The following is a 19310-nucleotide window of genomic DNA, read 5'->3' on the forward strand; positions in this document are numbered from 1 at the left end:
ATATGTCTTTATTCTTAAACTTTCTTTCTCTGTCCCATTTATTTCTTTTTTTTTTTTCTTTTTTCATAAGATAATGCTGTAGTATCAAATTATTTTGTCTCTGGAGCACATAGGTGCTGAAAAAAAAATCGATGAGTATGTGTCTGATCCTTTTCAGAAACCTGGGTAAAATTGGTCCTAGCTCCAAGGTGTTGTATACCATGCAGACCTAAACCTGTATGAAAAAGAAAATAACAGCACCTAGCCTATTTTGTTGTGGTGTTGTGCATAAAAGACAGCATGTAGCAAGTGGACCTGTTCATGTTAGTGACTGAGATAAAAACAGACAAATCAGTCATAGCTTCGTAGGAGGGCACCGTTTTCCTTTTGATACACATGTTCAAGGGAGGTGTATGTGTGGCCCTCTCTGTTCCCTAGACTGGGAATAGCTGAGAGGCACAAGGATCTCAGCAGAGTCACAGAGTACTTACAAGGAAATCCACATTTAGTCAAGACCCAGATGTAGGTACAGTGGTAGAAGCGCAGCAAGCAGAAGGGACAGAGCTCAAACGTGCTGGGTGCATCTGTACCTTGCCCCAGGCCTTTGGGGTCCTACCTGGCTATTCCTCAGATGCACTGGAGGTGATAAGGAAATTTCCTTATGACCCTGCAGGTGGATTGGCACAGAGTTCACAGGGCTTTGCTAATCTTAGTGTTTTGAAGACAAACAATAAACATGTGGCTAATGCCAAATGAATGTGGTCATCAATGATTTCTGTTTGCGTAAAGGAGTGTAGCTACCAGCATGTGCTACATGACCTTAGGGGAGCATTTTTCCATTTGGGAAGCAGAAGAGCCCTGTTGAGAAATTTTCTTTTTCTTAATGGACAGGGTGGATGCTGCTGTAGCAAGGAGAGTGGAGTGGGTTGAAGGAAGAAAGGAGAGACAAGGAAGAAAAACCAGTGCTACAGAAAATAATTGTGGCTTAGCAATTTCATTGTAATCTCACTGTTGTCTAGGGTGAAGTTTGAACTATGCTCAGTGTGCTGAGGTGAGATTCCTGGAAATCACATGCTTTTGTAAAGAATAATGTACAATATCCTTCTTGTTAGCAGTAGAAGAAAATGGTAATCAAAACAGTCAGGAAACATCTTAAATCTTGGGTCCTGCTTACCCTATGGCAATTTTAGGAAATACTTTGCAACAAGGTTTTTTCACAGAACATGTTCTCTCTCGCTGTTGTAGCCTTTCTCATGTGCCAGTGTTGCAGAAAATTTTAGAGAAAATGAGATAATTTTGGTGTCCTTTGCAATGATACATGAAGTGTGTATAAATTACTGAGCAACTGTGCTAGCACTGGGGAATATTTTCTTGGGTAAAAGTGTTTCAGGACATGGCCAGTCTCTCAGAGGAGTGGTTCTCTAGGCCTAGTGTCCTTGCTAAGGTACATGGACTTATCTGTAAACATCAAAATTGCTGTAATATCTAGATAGGTCAGGACTGCGATATGTAAGACACTGCACAAGCATGATTAAATACATCTGTAAGTAGTAAACTCCTGTTGACTTCTCTGATTTATAGCTATGGTCACTACTGAAATCTTGGTTTTGATAATTCATGATGGAAATATGTCTGGAATAATGTGTTTTCCTTTCAGAGAAATATAATTGTGGCAGTCAAAAGTGAAATAAAGTTTGATTTAGGAAGTATTGCACTCTTTCACAATAATGAAAAATTATATCTGTGTTAAATCTCAATGAACTTGTAAGGGATTTAAGGCACTATATTTTCTGAAATGATTTAACAGTTGAGTTAAGAGGGTGGGATTCCTGTGGAGCAGTTTGTCCATGAGGCAGGTTACTTCAGTTACATGCTTGCTCACATCTGTCTGTGAAGCGTCTGACTGTGGCTGCTGAGGGATTTAGCTGCAGGTCACTCATTCGTGCCTGCTGGAGGTTTTCTTCCTTGGTGAGTTGAAATATTTGGCTACCACGATGAGGGAATTCTGAAGAAACAGATGAGGCATGCCCAGTGCCTCAGTCTTGTTTTGAAAGAAGATGAAGTGAAAGGCTTCCTTGGAAAGATATGTATCACACTGAGAGCCTGAAAAAACCACTCAGAGATTTCCATCTAGCTGGCACCCACTGCTGTGCAATGTGTCAGCTTGCTTCCCAGGAAGCTGTGTAACCAGGACCTGACACTACCACAAACAAAAAACAAATGCAAAAAAACCCCAAAAAACTGAAAACAAAAAAACCACAAACCCAACAACAAAAAATACCACAAGACCTTGGATAAGTTTGTAATTAAGAGTTTACATTAGGAGTCTACCAGAATTAAAGAGAACTTGAACATTTCTTAAAAGAAATTGCATTTTTTTTCTGATAAATCTGTATATAGTAGTTAAATGTCATATTTACCTGTGTTAGAATAGTTATGAATTTAGCAGGAAGTTTGAAGTAGATTCCCTCAAATACTTTTATATTCTTTGGTTACCCTTCCCATGTGTGAGTAAGGCTAGGAGCACTTGTAGCTCTGCACGATTACCCAACATCAGTCTGTGATGAATACATATTCCTAGACAAGGTAGTAATTATGTTCTGATACCTGTAAATATGTAAGTCCTTGCATACCTTTATTATTACGTGTAGTTCTGTTGAGTCATAATTAACGTGAGGGAAGAGGTAAGATTATATTTTAAAATCTATTTTCAGCATTGTGTGATACACATTCAGTAGTTTATGCTTTTTAATTTGAAGTAACCATTAATGTTCAATAAAAGTGCTCCATATGGATTGGCTTATAGACTGTTTTGACTCCTCAATTACAATATCACTTACTTAAATCTGATGACTACATGGGTGAACTTTTTTCAACTCCTGTGAGTAAGAAAATTATATTTTGCAGTTAAAACTGCATAACCTGCAGAAAGTAATGCCATTGCATTTCTTGTTACATTTCAGAAGGTTTGGAGAAGTGTTTTTCTACCTTTCAGTGAAACTTCTAAATCGTGAACTTCTTTATAGGGCAGTGGGTGTGTATGGGAAGATGATTAGAATGACTTGTTTAGCTGCAGATACTGACAGGCAGACTAGAATGGCCTAAAAAACACTACAATGATTTATGGTTTTTAATCCCTATTTTTAAGCAGCTGCTCAGGTGAAGATAAATTACATGATGCCAACATAAGTGTATTATTACAGGTATGTATTGTGTAGAACAGATTTTTTCCATCTCTTTTTTTATTTTGAGTTTTGGAAATACAAGTTTTTCTCCTTGGGTAAGGCACTAGCATTTCTAGTTGTTGCTACTTGGAATATGGGTTCCTGCTGTGAAGAAAGTGGGAAAGCTGCTTGGTCTAGGCTTCCATCAGGTTATCTGTTAGACTAACTGTGAGAAGGTGAATTGATGGGAGGAGACGCTTAATTTCATTTCCCCAGGCAAAATCCCTTGGCTGTTTTTGGAATTACTCAAAGCAGCTGGCATAGGTGGAGTTACTGCTGTATCAGTCATGGATTGGGAAGTGCCAGGTCATGGCAGCAGAGCTGATTCAGCTCAGTAGGTGGCTGTGGGATAGTGCTGAGGCAGCTGGATGGCTCTGCTGGTGGCACCTGCAGCGGTGGCTCACAACTTCCTGCCCCAATTCACTCACTTCATCCAAAAGAGTTTTTAGGCAGCAGAAGTGTTTTCAACTTTTAGTCCTGTTAAATCAGTTTACTCATGTGGCGTTTAATTTTCTGAGCCTCTCAGATGGTTTTAATGTGGAACCAGGAACTCTTGATGGGGAGTTTTATAGGGTGATGTAACTCCATCCACTGCAGGCATGTGGAGTGTCCCTTCTCATTTGTGACTCAAGCTCATGTGCAAAATTTGTCATCTCATAGGATTTACAAAACTTGCAGGGTTTCACTAGGAAGGTTTTTGACAAATGCTGTTGTGGTCATAAGCTTGATCCCATGTGCAGGCCTGTTTTGGCAGCTTATTGTTAGGTGTGATTCATGTGAGATTCAAAGAAGGTATTTCATTTCCACAGTACTTGCGTTTCTTCATTGCTTGGAGCACCGTGACTGTTCTTGTGGCTGTTCATCAGTGCTGAATCATTCACGGATTCCTCTGCAAAGAGTGTTGTTCAGCTGATGGACATTGTTAGGAAGTCTAACAAGCTGTGTCTTTGCTTCATACAGAGCTGCCTAGTCTGGCAACCTGTACAGTATGAAGATGACTAAAAAGAAAATATTAATCTTTTTCCAGCTGAGATGTTTAGAATAGTTGGCTGCAAGTTCCTACAAAGATTGTAAAAGTGAGTAATCCTATTCAAGTCAGTGACTCAACTCATTGCATAAAGACTGGCACAGGTAGAAACTGTGCAGTGTGGTCTCCCTCCAGACAGTAAGAATTAAAGTCAGTGTTTAAGTCTCAGTGTTTCGTCCTGAAGTGAAAACAACCTGTGTGCTCAGTTTTTAGTCCAGTAAGGTGGATTTCTGCTTGAGGCTGAAGTGAAAAATTAAGTCTTTGTTGCTATAAATGCTTGCATGTATGTGTGATTTTACTTCCTAATCAGGTATCTACAGAACAGTTGGCACTATACAATTTCTTTCATAATTCTTATCAGATTCTTGGTATCCTTTGCCAAAGGATTACTTAGATTTAACTTTAAATTTCACTGTTTAATAGGTAGTATAAAGAAATCTGTAACATTGGATACCCTTGCTAGTGGCTGGTTGCTTTTGTCCCTTTGGCTGAAAAGTAGTTTTATTGCTACGTGAGGAATTACAACAGTTACCTATATCTAACTTCTCTTCAGTTCAAGTATCTGCATTCCTTTATGCATGAAAAAAAAAAAAGGAATGTAAAATCTAGTTGTGAGTGTTTTATGGGTACGGGATGGTTGTTCTTGGGGTGTTACTCCAGAGACATGAGAGAAGCTAAGGGAGACAGAGGACAGGATCACAGATCTGGTCTGGAAGTGTTATGTTGGCTTCATCGTCTGTGTACTGAGACATATGTTATAGACCAAATTTGATAGTTAATTTTTTTGATAAATGAGTGGAAGAATAACACATGGAACATTTGCCTTTATATTCTGCTGTAGACATGTCTTACAGTTTTGTATTCCACTCTGTTTTCCTTATGTTGGGAAGTAGGTGACGAGGAATGAGCCGCTACTCATAATTTGTAGAGCAAAGGCCAGTGTGAAGAAGTTCAGGTCTGAAACCCAGTGTATATGAATTTACCTGTATTTTTCCTTGAAAAATTTTAGAATGTAAAAAATGGGTGAATTGATAGTGCTGATCTCACAGTTGGAAAGTACAGGGTTAGTTTTTTGGGGGGAGGGGGTTTGTAGTTTTTTCTTGTTGTTTTTTGGGTTTTTTAAAAATCTCATATGCAATAGATAGTACTGGTTTAAAAGAATCTATTTCCAATTTAGCAATAAATTCTGTCTTGGGTGCATTTACTGAGTTTGAATGCTTTTTAATTTTGATTTTGTGAGACCTTGGAAGTGGGTTTTTGTGAGGACTTTATTAATTGGATACAGTGATAACATGGAACTTAGAGAAAACTGAATTCAGTGAATTGCCAAATGAGCACTGTAGACCCTCAAAATCTGAAATTTATCACTGGGGGTTGGGTGGGGTGGTCAAGTGTGTGTGTTTAAGTAAATCTATCAGTCTCTCCAAAAGTTGAAGTAGAGATACAAAATTAGATTGATTACTTATGTCTGCCCATCACAGATGTGTCCTTTGTCAAAAGCAATCTTTCTGTCTTTAGAATCCTTCCGTACACAAATCAGTGCGTGTAGCTGGGGTTATAACAATATGAGTTTGTATAGCCTATTGCTTTATTTCATGCATGTAATTTTAAGTAATGCATGTCATTTTAAGTCTCATGACTTCAAATGCTGTGATGCACTGCATTCAAATCATCTCAAGGCAGCAGCTGCAATGTCCTATACAGAGACCTTCTTCTGTTACAAAAAATATGTGGCACAACTATGAGTGTGCTCTAAAAGCTGAAATTTGCACGTTGTGGTTTAACCTACATAAGCTCTGTTAAGCTGAGATACGGCAGGATGAGCCAGAAAATACGAAGAAAGAGTTGGCATTGCTTTCTTACGTGCTCATCATGAAATTGGGAGCTGTAAACAACTCACATGTTCTAACCTACAACTCACATGTTCTAACCTCCACAGCAAATTGTTAGCAGTTAGTGTGGTGCTTTTTTCACTAATTGCTGTTTATATACTGGTAAATATGAATTCAAAAGAACTTCATTGAACTTTTATGGAAGTTTAACAAATTATTTGATGTGTGCTGCGCTGTTTGTTATTAAAAACATCATATCAAAAGACAGGGCCTCTACCTAATTTCTAATCTAGTTTTATTTTATGTGTAAATTTCAAAAATAACATTTTATTTTGTTCCTTCTCTTTTATGTCTTTTTTTTTTTTTAATGGAAGTAGGAAAGCTTTCTGATATTGCTTAAATGTGTAAAATAGACCAGATATGCATGGGAGTTTTCTTCCTTAGGATCTTACCTTGGATTGTAAAAATTCTCATTGAATGTGAAAAATTTCTTTGTTATGTGTCAGGTTAAAAATTTATTTTTATTTCTTTACAAATGTATTGGTTCTAAAAATGTTGTTTTATCTTTTCAGAATTTAAAGTTTGGTGATCCATCATGGGAAACCATGTGGGAAAACGAGAGCATAGCACTGAGAAGTCAACCAAGGTGAGTATAGAAAATGGAAGAGAGAGAGCCACTTGGGAAATATGTATTCCGTGTAATAAGGGGATTTTTAGGACAGCAGTTGTTTACCAGATCACTGTTATCATTACTGTTTTGTAGTTTACACTGTAAAGTGACCATGTTTTTGAAAGACTGTCCTATGAGATGTGGCCAAATGAAGATTTTGTTGTGCTGGATTTAGTGAGAGGTGTGATGTTTGATCCATAGTTGATAATAATCTTCTCAGCCATGGTGGTAATGAATGAAAGGGACTTAAAAAACACTACAATATCATGATTCTAAGAGTCAGTGAGCAGAGTTATATCCTGTGTGTTGACAGATTTTCATTTGGGCAATAAAATTGGCTTCATCCATAAGAAAGACACTGTGAAAAATAGGTAAAATAAAAGGATTTTTAAGGACAAGACTGTCAATCCAAGGAGATACAGCTTTAAAAATCTCCTCCCTAGGGAAAAAAAAAAAGAGAACTGCAAAAATGTTCATTAAAAGTTGATTCCTAGTATTTGATTCCTAAGCATCTGCTGACACTGTTGTGTATTCTGCACATAATGTGGTATTCTGTTTGCCTTGTGATAATTTCTTGTTTATTTGTTTTTCTATGTTGTACCGGAAGAGATTTCACACATCTTAAAACAGAACATCTTTCTATATATATTTAAAAGTAAAAAAAACACAAACCCACTGCTTGTTGTTAGCTGTTGCTATCTTCCCTCCACACATCCTCAACCTAAAATAACAGTGTACAGTCTAAGCCCACACTGTGTAAAGCTATTGCCCTTTGCATTGGACATAAGATGTAAAAGATAGTTCTGGGCTTTATCTGGAGCAATGTGGGTATTTTGCTTTGCTGTGGAAGATAAGCAGTTATCACCAAAATGTGTACAAACTAGAACTCATACAGTTACTAGTTCCTTGCCACCTCCTTTAGGAAAATGCACAGTCACACTGGAAGGAATAGGGAGAAAGTAGCTGGAACAGAGGATAGCTACATACAGTTTTGTTTTGTGTTGGTGCAGTATTTTGCAAAATCTATTTTGTGGCCCAAAGTGTTGGTTTGAGCACAAACAGTAGTATGAATCCCAAGTTGCTGTCTTGTGGTGGCTGGTCTTGGACCTGCCCTTTAGAAAATTCAGCTGTGCAGAAAAGTCAAGTGCGACAAACAGAAACATTTAGCCAAATATTTTGATCCTTTCTGAGTAAGAGTGTGAGACCCTGCAGGTATGATACATTAAGTTTACAGAGCTTGATATGCCACAGTGCTCCAAATACCCCCTGCTTTGGTCTTTGAGGATAAAACTTGTTTAAAAAAAACCACATTGCATCTTCTCTCCTGCTGTGGCATCACATGTGTTTGAGGCATCTGGATAGCAGGAGAGTGAGTTGTGGGGCACATCTGGCTTCAGAAAGCTAAAAATTCTTCAGATTGTAACAGCCTGTGCAAGAGGTGCAAATTCTGTGGTGGTGAGTGAGAGTCAGGTGACTGTGAGTCTGCACTTGGTATATGGGACAGAACTACAAGGAAATGGATGGCTGCAATTCTTTAAAATTCCTTCTTTTTCCTAATCAGTTCATGGAGAATACTTGATTCTGCAATCAAAATAAAATTAATTTACCAAAATTGTTTTGTGAAGCAGGGACTTACTACTGTAATATTATCTTCTGGCCTTCACTCATCCTCCTGGAGGGTCAAAAAACCAAAACAACAAACCCCTAAACTTTCAAACTGGCAGTGCTTGATCAAAATCTCCCTTTATGCACAGAGATGTGCATGATCTCCCTTTATCTAAAACAGTGATCATGCCACAAGAAATTACAAGGCCATAGATTTAAAATCAGGAAATATATTGTTAAGAGACTACTATGGATTCCCTATAGTTAGTCATTCTTGATGCAGTTCTTTCAGGCAGCATTAAATTTCCTAGTGGTTGCATTAACCAAGCCAGTTTGTTTTGGGGTTTTTTTTCCCCCCTCTTATTTTCAAAGTCAAAGAAGTTGTTGTTGTTCAATATTGCTGTAGATTAGAACTGTTTCCCACTGATCTTCTAGACCAGCTGAAGGCTTACAGAGAGTGCAGTGGAAATGCTGAGCTGCCTCTCCTCACTTGTAGTAACAGAACTGCAAGAAAGAGGCAAACATCTCACCAAGAGTCTTTCTAAGTTTCATTACTTTCACTCTCCAGGCTGCTTACTGTAAGTCCTTTCCTAAAACTGTAGGTCCAAAGGAAAAACATGATTTTAGGCAGCTTCTTTGAACCTTTGAGGTCAGATTTACAGCAACTGTACTGCTCCTGGACTGGTAGACCATTTCTCCACGGAACTATTTTATGTCTAGTGACATTAAAGTGACTTGCAAATTGCAGCAATCCCAGTTCTTGGTTGTCCAGTAAATCCAGCAGTTACTGTGAGGTTGGTTTGGTGTTTTTTTTGAGTTGAGGTCTAGCTTCACTTTAGTAAATTTGTGTACTTGAATTACAAAATTAGAAATGGACTTCTGGAAAGCAATTACTTCATGAAATGTCTAAGGTGACACCAGTATGCTTTCAAATCAGGAAATTTACTGAAGACATTAAGGTGGCTTCCCATGCTGTGACACTTCCTTCAAAATATTGTTCTCCTCTTGATATATAAATGTGGCAAGCTACAGTGATTATTTAATAAATAATGAAATGCGGTGAAATTAAGTGAATGTTTTGAAAAAGCTAAAAATTTGACCTAAATAATGTGGAGAAGTATTTACAAAACCCTTCTCTTTTACTCACAACAACAGCATACACCACCTCATTTCTGTGGGATTTTTTCTTGTATGTTTAATGGATGTGTATTTTTTAGAGTTTTGTAAGACATAAAAAAACCTCCTCAATGAACCCAGCATTTTATCTTTTCTTTCTACTTTGAATGATACTAGATATTGCATCTGCTTAATGCATTAGTTAATGTTTAAGTATTTGTTTTGTTTAGTTTCCTCTTAGTGTTGATACTTGAGTTTGAACTTAACATAAATATATCTAAGAACAACAATAACAAAAATAATAGGCTGTCCTGAGTTTATTGCCCTGAGTTTCTTTAACTTCTCATAAAGCTAAATGTAGAGGAGTAAAAAAATAATAGGCACTGGAGTTTTATTTGTTCAGCATTCTAGTTCTTGTGTGGTAATTTGTCATCATTGCACTAAAAAGTGGCACAATCTCTTTTGCAATGACTAAAGCTGCCTGTGTTACAACAGCACAGTTCTCTGCTACTCCTCATTAGATAATTCTGCACAGCACATTATTGCCATCCCAAAATCTTTGAATTGTCTTGCTGTCTGTCCAAACTGGCCCTTAATGTCGTTGATTGTTCAGGAAGAGGGGTTTGGAAGGAAGGTCTGGCTTTGTTCCACTTATTGCACAACAACTTCCAAATGCTCCTGGTCCAAGTAGCCTGGTTTCCTTGGTCACGTAGTGCTGTGGGGACCTGGAAATCAAGCTTGTGACCTGTTATGGAAGCTCAAAACCCACTGCACTGCCATGTCAAGGGATTGCTCATGAAATTTATACAGGCCTGGGACATGTTAGATTATGGGAAATGCTGGATTATCTACCGAGTTCATATCCTTTATGTAATTGTGGTGTGCTGTGAGAAAACAGCAAGGAACCAAACCCAATTGCCACTTCTGGTACTCAGCTCTGAAAAGCCTTGGGAAGTGTAATTGCAGGCCAAAACTGAAAACAGACATAATGATGAATAAGCATTCAGTCTGCAATTTAATGTTTTATTTGAACGAAAAATAATCCCTTAATAATGACCAAGTCTTGCTGGGTAATAATGAACTTGTGAAAAATCTTGCCTTTGATTGTCCTGTGTTATGTACCTAGATTCTATAACGTGTTTTGCAGTGGTTGGTTTGATATAACTTTCATAAACTGACTGGTTCTCAGTGTTTAAGGAGAGCTCAGCGTAACTATTCAAGCTAAATTGCTTCAGTGAGCATCTATCAGTAAATCAGATAGTTTCTGTGCTGCTTTAGAGGAGATTCTATTTCCTCTCCTCTTTTTTTCCCCTGTTACCTTGCTAATGTTGTGAAATCAGCACCCTGTCTAAGGCTGCAGTCGGGTAACGCTGATTGAAACTTTTCTGTCTCTTCCTGATGAAAGAGAGTTGAAATTCTTAAGATAACTGGCGCGTGATGGTAGTTGAACTGTTCATCTCATACATGCTCAGGGATCTGCAAGCATAAAAGCTTTCACTACCTCTCATGGTTTAGGCTGCTTACAGGCCTGAGCTGTTTGTGTGGTTTTTGCCAGGTGCTTCCTCTTGGTATGCATCATAAATTACCAAAAAAAGGAAGAAAACAACACATGAAACACTTTTTACTTGCTTAGTTGATTGCTCTGAAGTATTATTTTTGTAAGATAAAAGTTTATTATTTTTTGTACATACAGCTTGAGAAATGTAACATAGAGATTGTATGGATTTTGAAGTCTGGGGTAAATTTTTCTGTAAAAAAGAAATAGTCATATTACCATAAAAGTTATTTGCGAAGCCTTCTCACTTTTTTCCCCCCTAGCAAAGTTATATAGCACTATTTTTATTTTCCAGTGTAATTGTGTGTTTTCTCAGAGTTTTACTCTTTCCTGTAAAGCAGTAAAGAGCACAGGAACTATTATGGTGAATTCTTTGCTATTTGATGGATAGACTAAAACACTCCCCCTTGAGCCATGTTATGTCAGTATGTTTTCTGAAGGCAAGTGAAAAGGAGAAAAAAAACTTTAAAATGTTGAGAGCACCAGTGTTTTCTGTGAGAGAGTTGATGAGCATTTTCAGCAGTCAGTTTTACAAGTTAGATATGCTCTGTAGAATCCTTATGACCAATCCTTATGATCTGGTTATGCTGGTATGCCTGGTACAAGGAACTGCTGCTTTTGGGAGAGGCAAATCTTCTTAAGGGGTGTGAAGGGGAGTTCTGGGCACTCGGAACTGGTTCAGCAACACCAGTTGAATTTGATAGACGTCTGTTTTCCTCATGTTCTGCCATCAACCTAGCTTTGCCCTTGAGCAAATCCTCATGTGCTCTCTCTGTCTTCCTACTTCATTTCTTAACCTTTTGCTGTCTAACTGGATGGTTTGTTGGGATAGATGCAGTGTCATTCTGCATTAATAGTAGTGCTTGGAGACCTTGAGTGGAGCCTTCAGGCACTAATGTGCTTCTGCTGGTGAGATGATACAGAAATGACTGTACTGTTTGAAACTTCTGAGAATGCCAAGCATGAAGTCGCTGTGACATCTGTCCTCAAAAATTAACCTTAACACCAGCACTCAGTATGGTACCAGAAGTCTGTGTTAATGTTTCAGTAGGCAAAATAGTTCTATTATGAAGTTTGTAGGAACAACTTTTGTCTAAATCCAAGTAATGTGTTTCAATACTTGACTGTTCATTAAACTCTTTGGATGCTAAATTTAGTATAGTCAATTTGTAGCTGCAGCAATTAATCTTTCTCATGTTGAAAATATAGCAAGCTTGTTGAAATTTTGTGAGGACGATACATTGTCCCTGAATGGAAGCTGATGCTCCTGCACTTCCATGTTTCCCTTTGTTGCGTGTGAAGGCTACTGAAGGTACAGTGTTCTGCTGTGCAAGGAATGTGTGGAAAAGTTAAAGCAAGTGAGGAGCAAGTTCTGGCCCTGCCACAGCACCCACTGCTAATGTTGAAGGAGTTGCCTGAATTGTATAACCATGGCAGTATATGACTAGATCTGTGTTTCAGTGAAAAACTGAGTAAATGTGCATAAATGTGTCGCATAAAATAAGTTGCAAGTGTGTTTTGCATGCAATGGCTAAGTCCTAGTGCTCCTTGGTTTGGCTCTTGAGCTGGTTAAGCCTGCATGGGTGTAAAAGGAAGAGGTGCAGTCGTTGTGGTTTTGGCTGGGGAGGAGGTAGGGTGTCAGGCTGTGCTCTCCCACCCTCAGCCTGCAGAACTGACTAAAAGAGGGAAGTGCACTCTGTGCTTTTTTAAGGTCTTGTGCTTCAGATGCCATATTTTTGTGGCAGTTTTCTACAGTCCCCTCCTTGTTAGCTTTGATGCAGAACTAGATAAATGTCCTGTCAAATAAGTTTAATGCCAGTGCCACTTAAATTAGCAAGGTGCTGGAAGAGCAGGGGTGTAATGCAGTAGGCATTCTTTGTGAACTCTCTGTGAACTGTTCTAGCTGCTGAGATGACTTTTCTAGTAAATCAGCCCATACTTCAGCCTGAGAACGTGTTGTTCAGTGTTTTGGCACCTTCATGCCATAAAAATGAAGGGAAAGTTGTTGATATATTTAATTTTGAGGAGGCAGTAAGTGACATGGTGATCCCGGTGAAAGGGAGCAGTGTCCTTCCTCATGGACCTTTTTGTGCTTTTACTTTGCTTTGTGCTTTTTGTTGTTGGTTCTTGCGGATCAGCTTGTGGCAGTAATGTTGTATCACCTGCCCTGAAATTGGGTCAGTTGAAAATTCTGATTTGTTACTTTGACCTGGTTGTATTTGGGAAAAGCTTGAAAAATCTTCTGTAGTAATGTGTTACCTTAAGATGCAGTTATATCTGTAAAATAAGTTGTGGTGAAATGCGTTTGCCCTTTTAGAGAAATGGCCAAGTTTTACCTCTGGGTGTCCGGTGTCAAACCACAGCAGAATCTCCAGTGTCTAAGACAGTGGCTGTAGCACTTACTAAAGTATTAAAACTTGTTAAAAGTGCATTTTGAAGTTTTTTCTCATCTTTTTCCTCCTAGTGCTAATTCAGTGGTGTTTGATGCTCCTGGGCAGCAGATGTGTGTAAGAGTTCTGGAGCCATGTTTCATTTTAATTCTCAGTTTCTTACAAATATTTCTGGTAGTGCAGTTGACTGTGCAGATAGGGTAGTTGTAAGACATAGTTTTACACTGTGCATCAGTACAAAGTCAAAGCACTCTCATATCAGATGCTAAATATTCTGCTGTGAGAAAAGAGGGATTCCACATTAAGCTGAATTGAATTTTTCTCTCATTTGTAAATTCAGCAAGTGTGCAATAGACATAGGAAGAAAAACCTTGTAGGACTTTCCAATGCAAAGTACTGCTGACAGTAACTTCCTTTTGCACTTCAGAAGTTGAATTTCTTGATTAATTGGAGCTATTTGTATAGTGAATAAATTTAACTTGTCTGCAGCTACAGTTCAGAAATGGATTTTTCCACTTTGAGGAGAAATGCCATGGAATGGATTTTCCTTTTTATTTAACTTTTTCAGTCCGTCTGCTTTAAGTCGATGGAAATAATTTGGTAGCATTTATTGAGGGAGGAAAAGAAAGTTTTTGTAAAAGGAAATTGAAAAACTTTTAAGCAGAATTATATGATGTTACTCTTGATTGCTGAGATAAGATTTGCTCTTAAAAAAATCTGATATTTCAGTGCAGCATCCAGTGGATATGGCCATAAAGATACCAAAATTTACATAGAGCTAAATGCCACAAATTGCATGCCAGTTACCTTGGATGATTAGGGGGACTTCTGAGCATCTGTTGCAGTCAAGAAGAGGCAATAATGGAAATCTTGCATTTTTGTCACAGTGCCACACAGTGATGTTCAGGCTGGTGTGGTTTGACTTAGAATTGAAAGCTGAATTTAGGGAGGCCTGAGGGCGCTCAGATTGCTTGGAACTCTAGGCAGCTCAAAAAACATTGAAAAGACCCAAGAGACCCAGAAATCTTAGCAAGTCTGTCACTAATGAGATATATCTTCAAACAGGCACCTATCAAAACAATAGTCACCATTTTTTGGGTCTTCAGATTCTCCTCTTCAGTGCAAGAGCTTCAGGAATGGATTCACTGTGTGATGGTGCAGATGTTTTCAGATGAAATATGGAAATACCAATATACTGGAGATGTTTTGATTAAAAAAAATTGAGACTGTGATGTTGAAATCTGAGTCATATGGGGTTTTTCTTGTTTTGGTTTTGTGGTTAGAGCTAACTTATCCGTCTAGCTCCTTCCTTTATCTTCCTTCTGCTTCTTTCACCCAGTTTCTTCCTGCATGCTATTTTCTGCCAGCATCTCTGATGCAGTCAAAATGCCTTGCTTTGATTTTTCTGAGGTATTAGAAATACTATTTAGTTGCTGACAGTGCTCAGAAACAGTGAAGAGATGGCCAGTTAAGAGGCAGTCTGATCAGGAAGGTGTGAACACCACAGAAGAAAATTTGCACTTTTCTGACAACACATATCCACCAGAATAATTACTTTCTCTTCAAGCCAGTTCTCTCTCTTCATGCTATAATATGACTTTCTGCAACCTTCCCAGCCTACCACAATACATTGCTTTACCAAGCAATCCCATAGTGCCATAGTCAGTATTTGAAAGCTGAAAATCAAAACAATATTCTGTTATTTTTATGACCAACTATCATTGTCACTTATATACTGCTTTGTCATGAAGCTGTTTTGGACTTTTGCATTTGTACCTTGTACAAATGTTAAAGAATTTGTTATATGCAGCAAATGCAAGAACTTGTGTGTAGTCCTTTTTGGGAAATGTGGCTAAAATTTGTCAGTGTGAAGTGAAACTGCAAAAACTTTAAATCACACTTTCGTTTCTTTTGTGCACATATATGTAAGTATGCACATGTCCATATGGAAAAAGTACAAGTGTATATTTAAAAAAAAAGTATATAATTAAAAAAAATGTATATAAATGCAAGTGTATATTCAGGTACTGATACTGTGCATCTATCCCTGTATGGCTGCAGATGTGCTCCCTGTAGCAGTTTCAAACGGCAAGACCAGTAGCTTTTCACCCTAGGGAGTCTATTCATTCTGATCTTCCCTGTGAGCTACAGACTAAATGTTTTCTGAATGCTAAGCCAGAGCTTTCTACTGCAGATGAAACTTGCCTTATGGTACACAGTGATAAAGCCTGAATAATCAGTACTTTTTTTCTTTTAGACTCTTGTCTGAAATTCCAGACAATTCTGGGTTTTTGAGACTTGGAAGATGAAAGATGTGAGAAGATGAGAGCGTGTGAGACTCAGAATCTCAAGTCGGTGCCTGTAACAGTTGAGAAATATTTATAGATCATAATAAAATATAATCTATTTCAGTACTTAATATGCACTGATTTAAAATTAAATATATTTAATATATTTAACAAATCTATAGTACTAGTATAAATATACATATATATTCATGTTCTAGGAGAGGCTTTGGAGCTCACAGCAGGTGAAACCTGCTGCATAAAGTAACAACTGTTTTATCTTTGGTGCACTACTGCACAGAAAACAGTGTGTTTGGGATGATTGACATTATTTCTGGAGCTTGGTCACGTGAGGAGAGATGAGATTCTAGGTCAAGACTGCACACAATGTTATATTTTTGTGCTTAAATAAATAACTTGTCCTGTGCTGCAGGATACTTGCTGATGGAAACTTGCTGAGAGGAGGACTTCTGCTATGGTGGGGTGCTAATCTCCAGTTTCCTTCAGAATCAAATCTGTGTTTGGAGTAAACTTACATTATATATTTTTATTTGAGATGGATCTGAACCACTCTAATCCATTACATTCAGACTGGCTTAAGTGAAGCATGTTAGTTTTCAGGTGCTAAAAATGTGTCCTGAACACTCAGCTTTAGGATACTTTTACTTGACAAATTAATTTTAATGTTGGTATTTTCTTTCTACAATACAGTATTTAAAAAAAAAAATATTCAAAATAAAAGGTTTTTCTTTATATGTGCTTCAGCTAATTTCTTGCCATATAAGTAAGGCTATTAGCAAGAAGAAAAAAAAATAGATGAAATACCTAATAAAAATTTAGCTTTGACACTTTTTCAGCTTGTTTTGCCCTCAGTGGTATGTTATGGTCTAGTTTCCTGAAGTCTTCTCAGGAAGGGAAGGAATAGAACTACATTCAGGACTCTCTTCAATGTACCTTTCCTGTCTGTTGCCTTCTTTTCCTTTCCACTGGCATTTTGTCTATTGTTTTTCATTTTTTATTATTTTTATGTTATGCTATGCTGTGTAGTCTTTATAAGGATTATAAAACCATATGAAAATGAAAGTTTTATGGAGCCTGGGGGGAAGGAGGCCACAAGATCCCTGTTATTGGATGTGTTCAGTTGGGATGTGGAGCTCTGGGTTCTAATACCCTCTCAACAGATTGTATGGATGTCTTGGCCGGTGGCTTTAACTCCAAGTACAAGAACAACCAGTGGAGCAAGGGATATGTCTGCCTTTGGCAAGGGATGCTGAGATCTTCCAGGCATCAAATTCTGCTCTGGGATTTTGCAGAGTTCATAATGCCATAGCATAATGCAGTTAATACTGCAATAATGTAATATTCCATTTCAGCTGTTGAGTCACCTGATTATGGAAGAATAAAGGGTTTATGGCATTTTGGGAGCCCGCAGGGCTTGACACACAGACTTTGTATCAACTAAATTGCATGTCTTTGATAATTTCTGATGATGTCTCTTGCTGCTGTATGTAAGGAGCAGGAGGGACCCTCAGAAGATGTCTTGCAGGTAGCCCCCAAGGGAGATGGGGGCAGCAGGGGCCCTTGGCTTCGATCCCAGCTTTGAGCTCTGGTCTCAGCAGATGACGACTTGTTCTGGGTTTTGCCCCATGGGCTTGCTTTAACCAAGCAGGCGGCAAGCCGTGGGCTGGTGGAGCAGGTGCAGAGCTGGTGTCTTTGTGCTGGAGCCAGATGGCCATTTAATTGTCCCAGTCGCTGAGTAAGACTTGGCTGAGCCTCTTGCTCAGTTCTCAATTCTGCTGTTGCTGCACTGCTAAGCTGGGTCTTGTGGCCTTAAGAAAAAGAGGACTTCAGGGACAACTCGGAGCATCTGGACTTCTCCTAGTCATGGTATAATGTGGTTAGTTTCAAACCTCAACATGGTTCACAGCCTAACATTGTTTTCTTAAAAGAAATTGCTTGATGCTTTCCTAAAGTAAAGATTTCTAATCTGTGCTGGCATATCTTGCTTTTTACAATATTGTTAATATCAAGGTGATAGGAAAAAAGCTTTAAGTAGGAACACTTATTTCCAAGGTATTATTTCCTAGGATTTTGCAAGGAGAAGCTTTGTATCTATTGAGTTACCTCTTACCAGGACAAGAGTTGAGAGGAAGAATTTTGAGAGTTAAGAACCTTTTGGCTTGCTAAAGTTTTCAAAATCCCATTTAAGAACAACAATTTTTTGTTGTTCAGAAGAAGTAAGATATGATTATTTGAATGCTGCACTTATGGGGAAGTGCTAGACTTTAGGGCCTGTAAACTTGCAAAATAGAATTGCAAATTAGGTGTGTTTGCTTACCTATATGCTTATACTTATTTGCTTGGTTTAATAACTGCAAATATTTTTTACCTATAACCTCTTCAAATGAAAATATTTGTTGCTTATATGTAACTCAATCAGTTTTTTTTTGTCAAGATAATCCACTTTTATTATAGTAAATCATTTAAGAAGCTACAACTGCAGGGTGTTAGAGGCAAAGGATGGGACTAAACAGAGTAATGATAATGTTATTTGCAGTGCTAGGGAATTGAATTAAAAAGATGTCTAGGTATTTCCAGCAGGCCACCTCTTTTGTTCAGTGCTAAAAAGGCAATCTCTGGGTCTCAAGTGATTATGAAGTACCATTTTGATTCAGGCTGCTTGAGTTAGACTGTCAGTCAAATCACAAGTAGCCTATATATGGAAAGGATCGAATATATATGTTAATAAAATACAGCTATTTAAGCTTTTGTATTTAGAGTTGATGGATCCTAATCTGCATTTATTTTAAGATTTTTTTAACCATCATGCTCCACCTGTTTTGTTCAGTCCTGGATCTGATTCACACAGCTTTTTTTAGTTTTGTTTCGACTGTGGCTCTGGCAGTACCAATTCTACCCAGAAGTTACATGGCCTCTGGATTATACTACCCCTAGGGAGAAGGTGGAGAGCTCTGCATGGTCTGTTGTGCTTATGTCTGCAGTCCCCACTGCACAGCGCATGAATAATACCAGAAAGTCTGCCCGAGGTCTACCTGCTCCCTTTTTAGGATGAAATACCACCAAAAAAAGGACAGCAAAAATACCTTCTCTTGTTTCCTCACAGGTTTCTCTCCAGTTAAATTCTCTGCCTAGCAAAGCAGTTGAAAATAGTTGGTGCTACTTTATTTTACACTTGCCCGCATGACTTCTTTCCTTCCTGCTGGCCTATAGAATCAAGGCATGGATTTTAGCCTTCACAACACATATGCAGTGATGTAAAATTCTATTTATGTGCAGGGGGTTACTAAGTAACAGTTGCTGAGGGAAATGCAGTCTTTAACTGTGTGACGTCTGTGCACTTAAAATTCCCAGCCAAGTAGTGCATTAACATAGATTTTGCACATTAATGTAATGGGATTTGCTGTGGGCAGTGTGAGCAAAACCTTGGGAAAAAATAAGTGTGGTTTAAGGAATTGTATTCTCTGCTGCCTGACCCTGTGGACAGGAGATGAAACCAGTTTTTGCCCTTCTACTTAATCCTCTCCATACCACACCATAATTAAGGACCCTGATATATTTCATAGAATCATAGAATATCCTGATTTGGAAGGGATCCACCAAGTCCAA

The 19310-nt window shown here is 38.2% G+C and overlaps 1 protein-coding gene across 8 annotated transcripts in view; it reads left to right on the forward strand.

Annotated features, from left to right (window-relative positions):
• Positions 1 to 19310, forward strand: part of LOC120503030 (myelin basic protein) — a 110385-nt gene that overhangs the window by 19011 nt on the left and 72064 nt on the right. For all 8 annotated transcript variants that reach the window (XM_039711143.1, XM_039711150.1, XM_039711142.1 and 5 more), the window contains exon 2: positions 6635 to 6708. In XM_039711143.1, coding sequence (XP_039567077.1) covers positions 6658 to 6708 — 51 coding nt within the window. In that variant the 5' untranslated portion in view covers positions 6635 to 6657. The remainder of the gene's footprint in view (positions 1 to 6634; positions 6709 to 19310) is intronic.

Source organism: Passer montanus, unplaced genomic scaffold, assembly GCF_014805655.1.
Source record: "Passer montanus isolate IOZ18808 unplaced genomic scaffold, ASM1480565v1 scaffold24, whole genome shotgun sequence".
Lineage (NCBI taxonomy): Eukaryota > Metazoa > Chordata > Aves > Passeriformes > Passeridae > Passer > Passer montanus.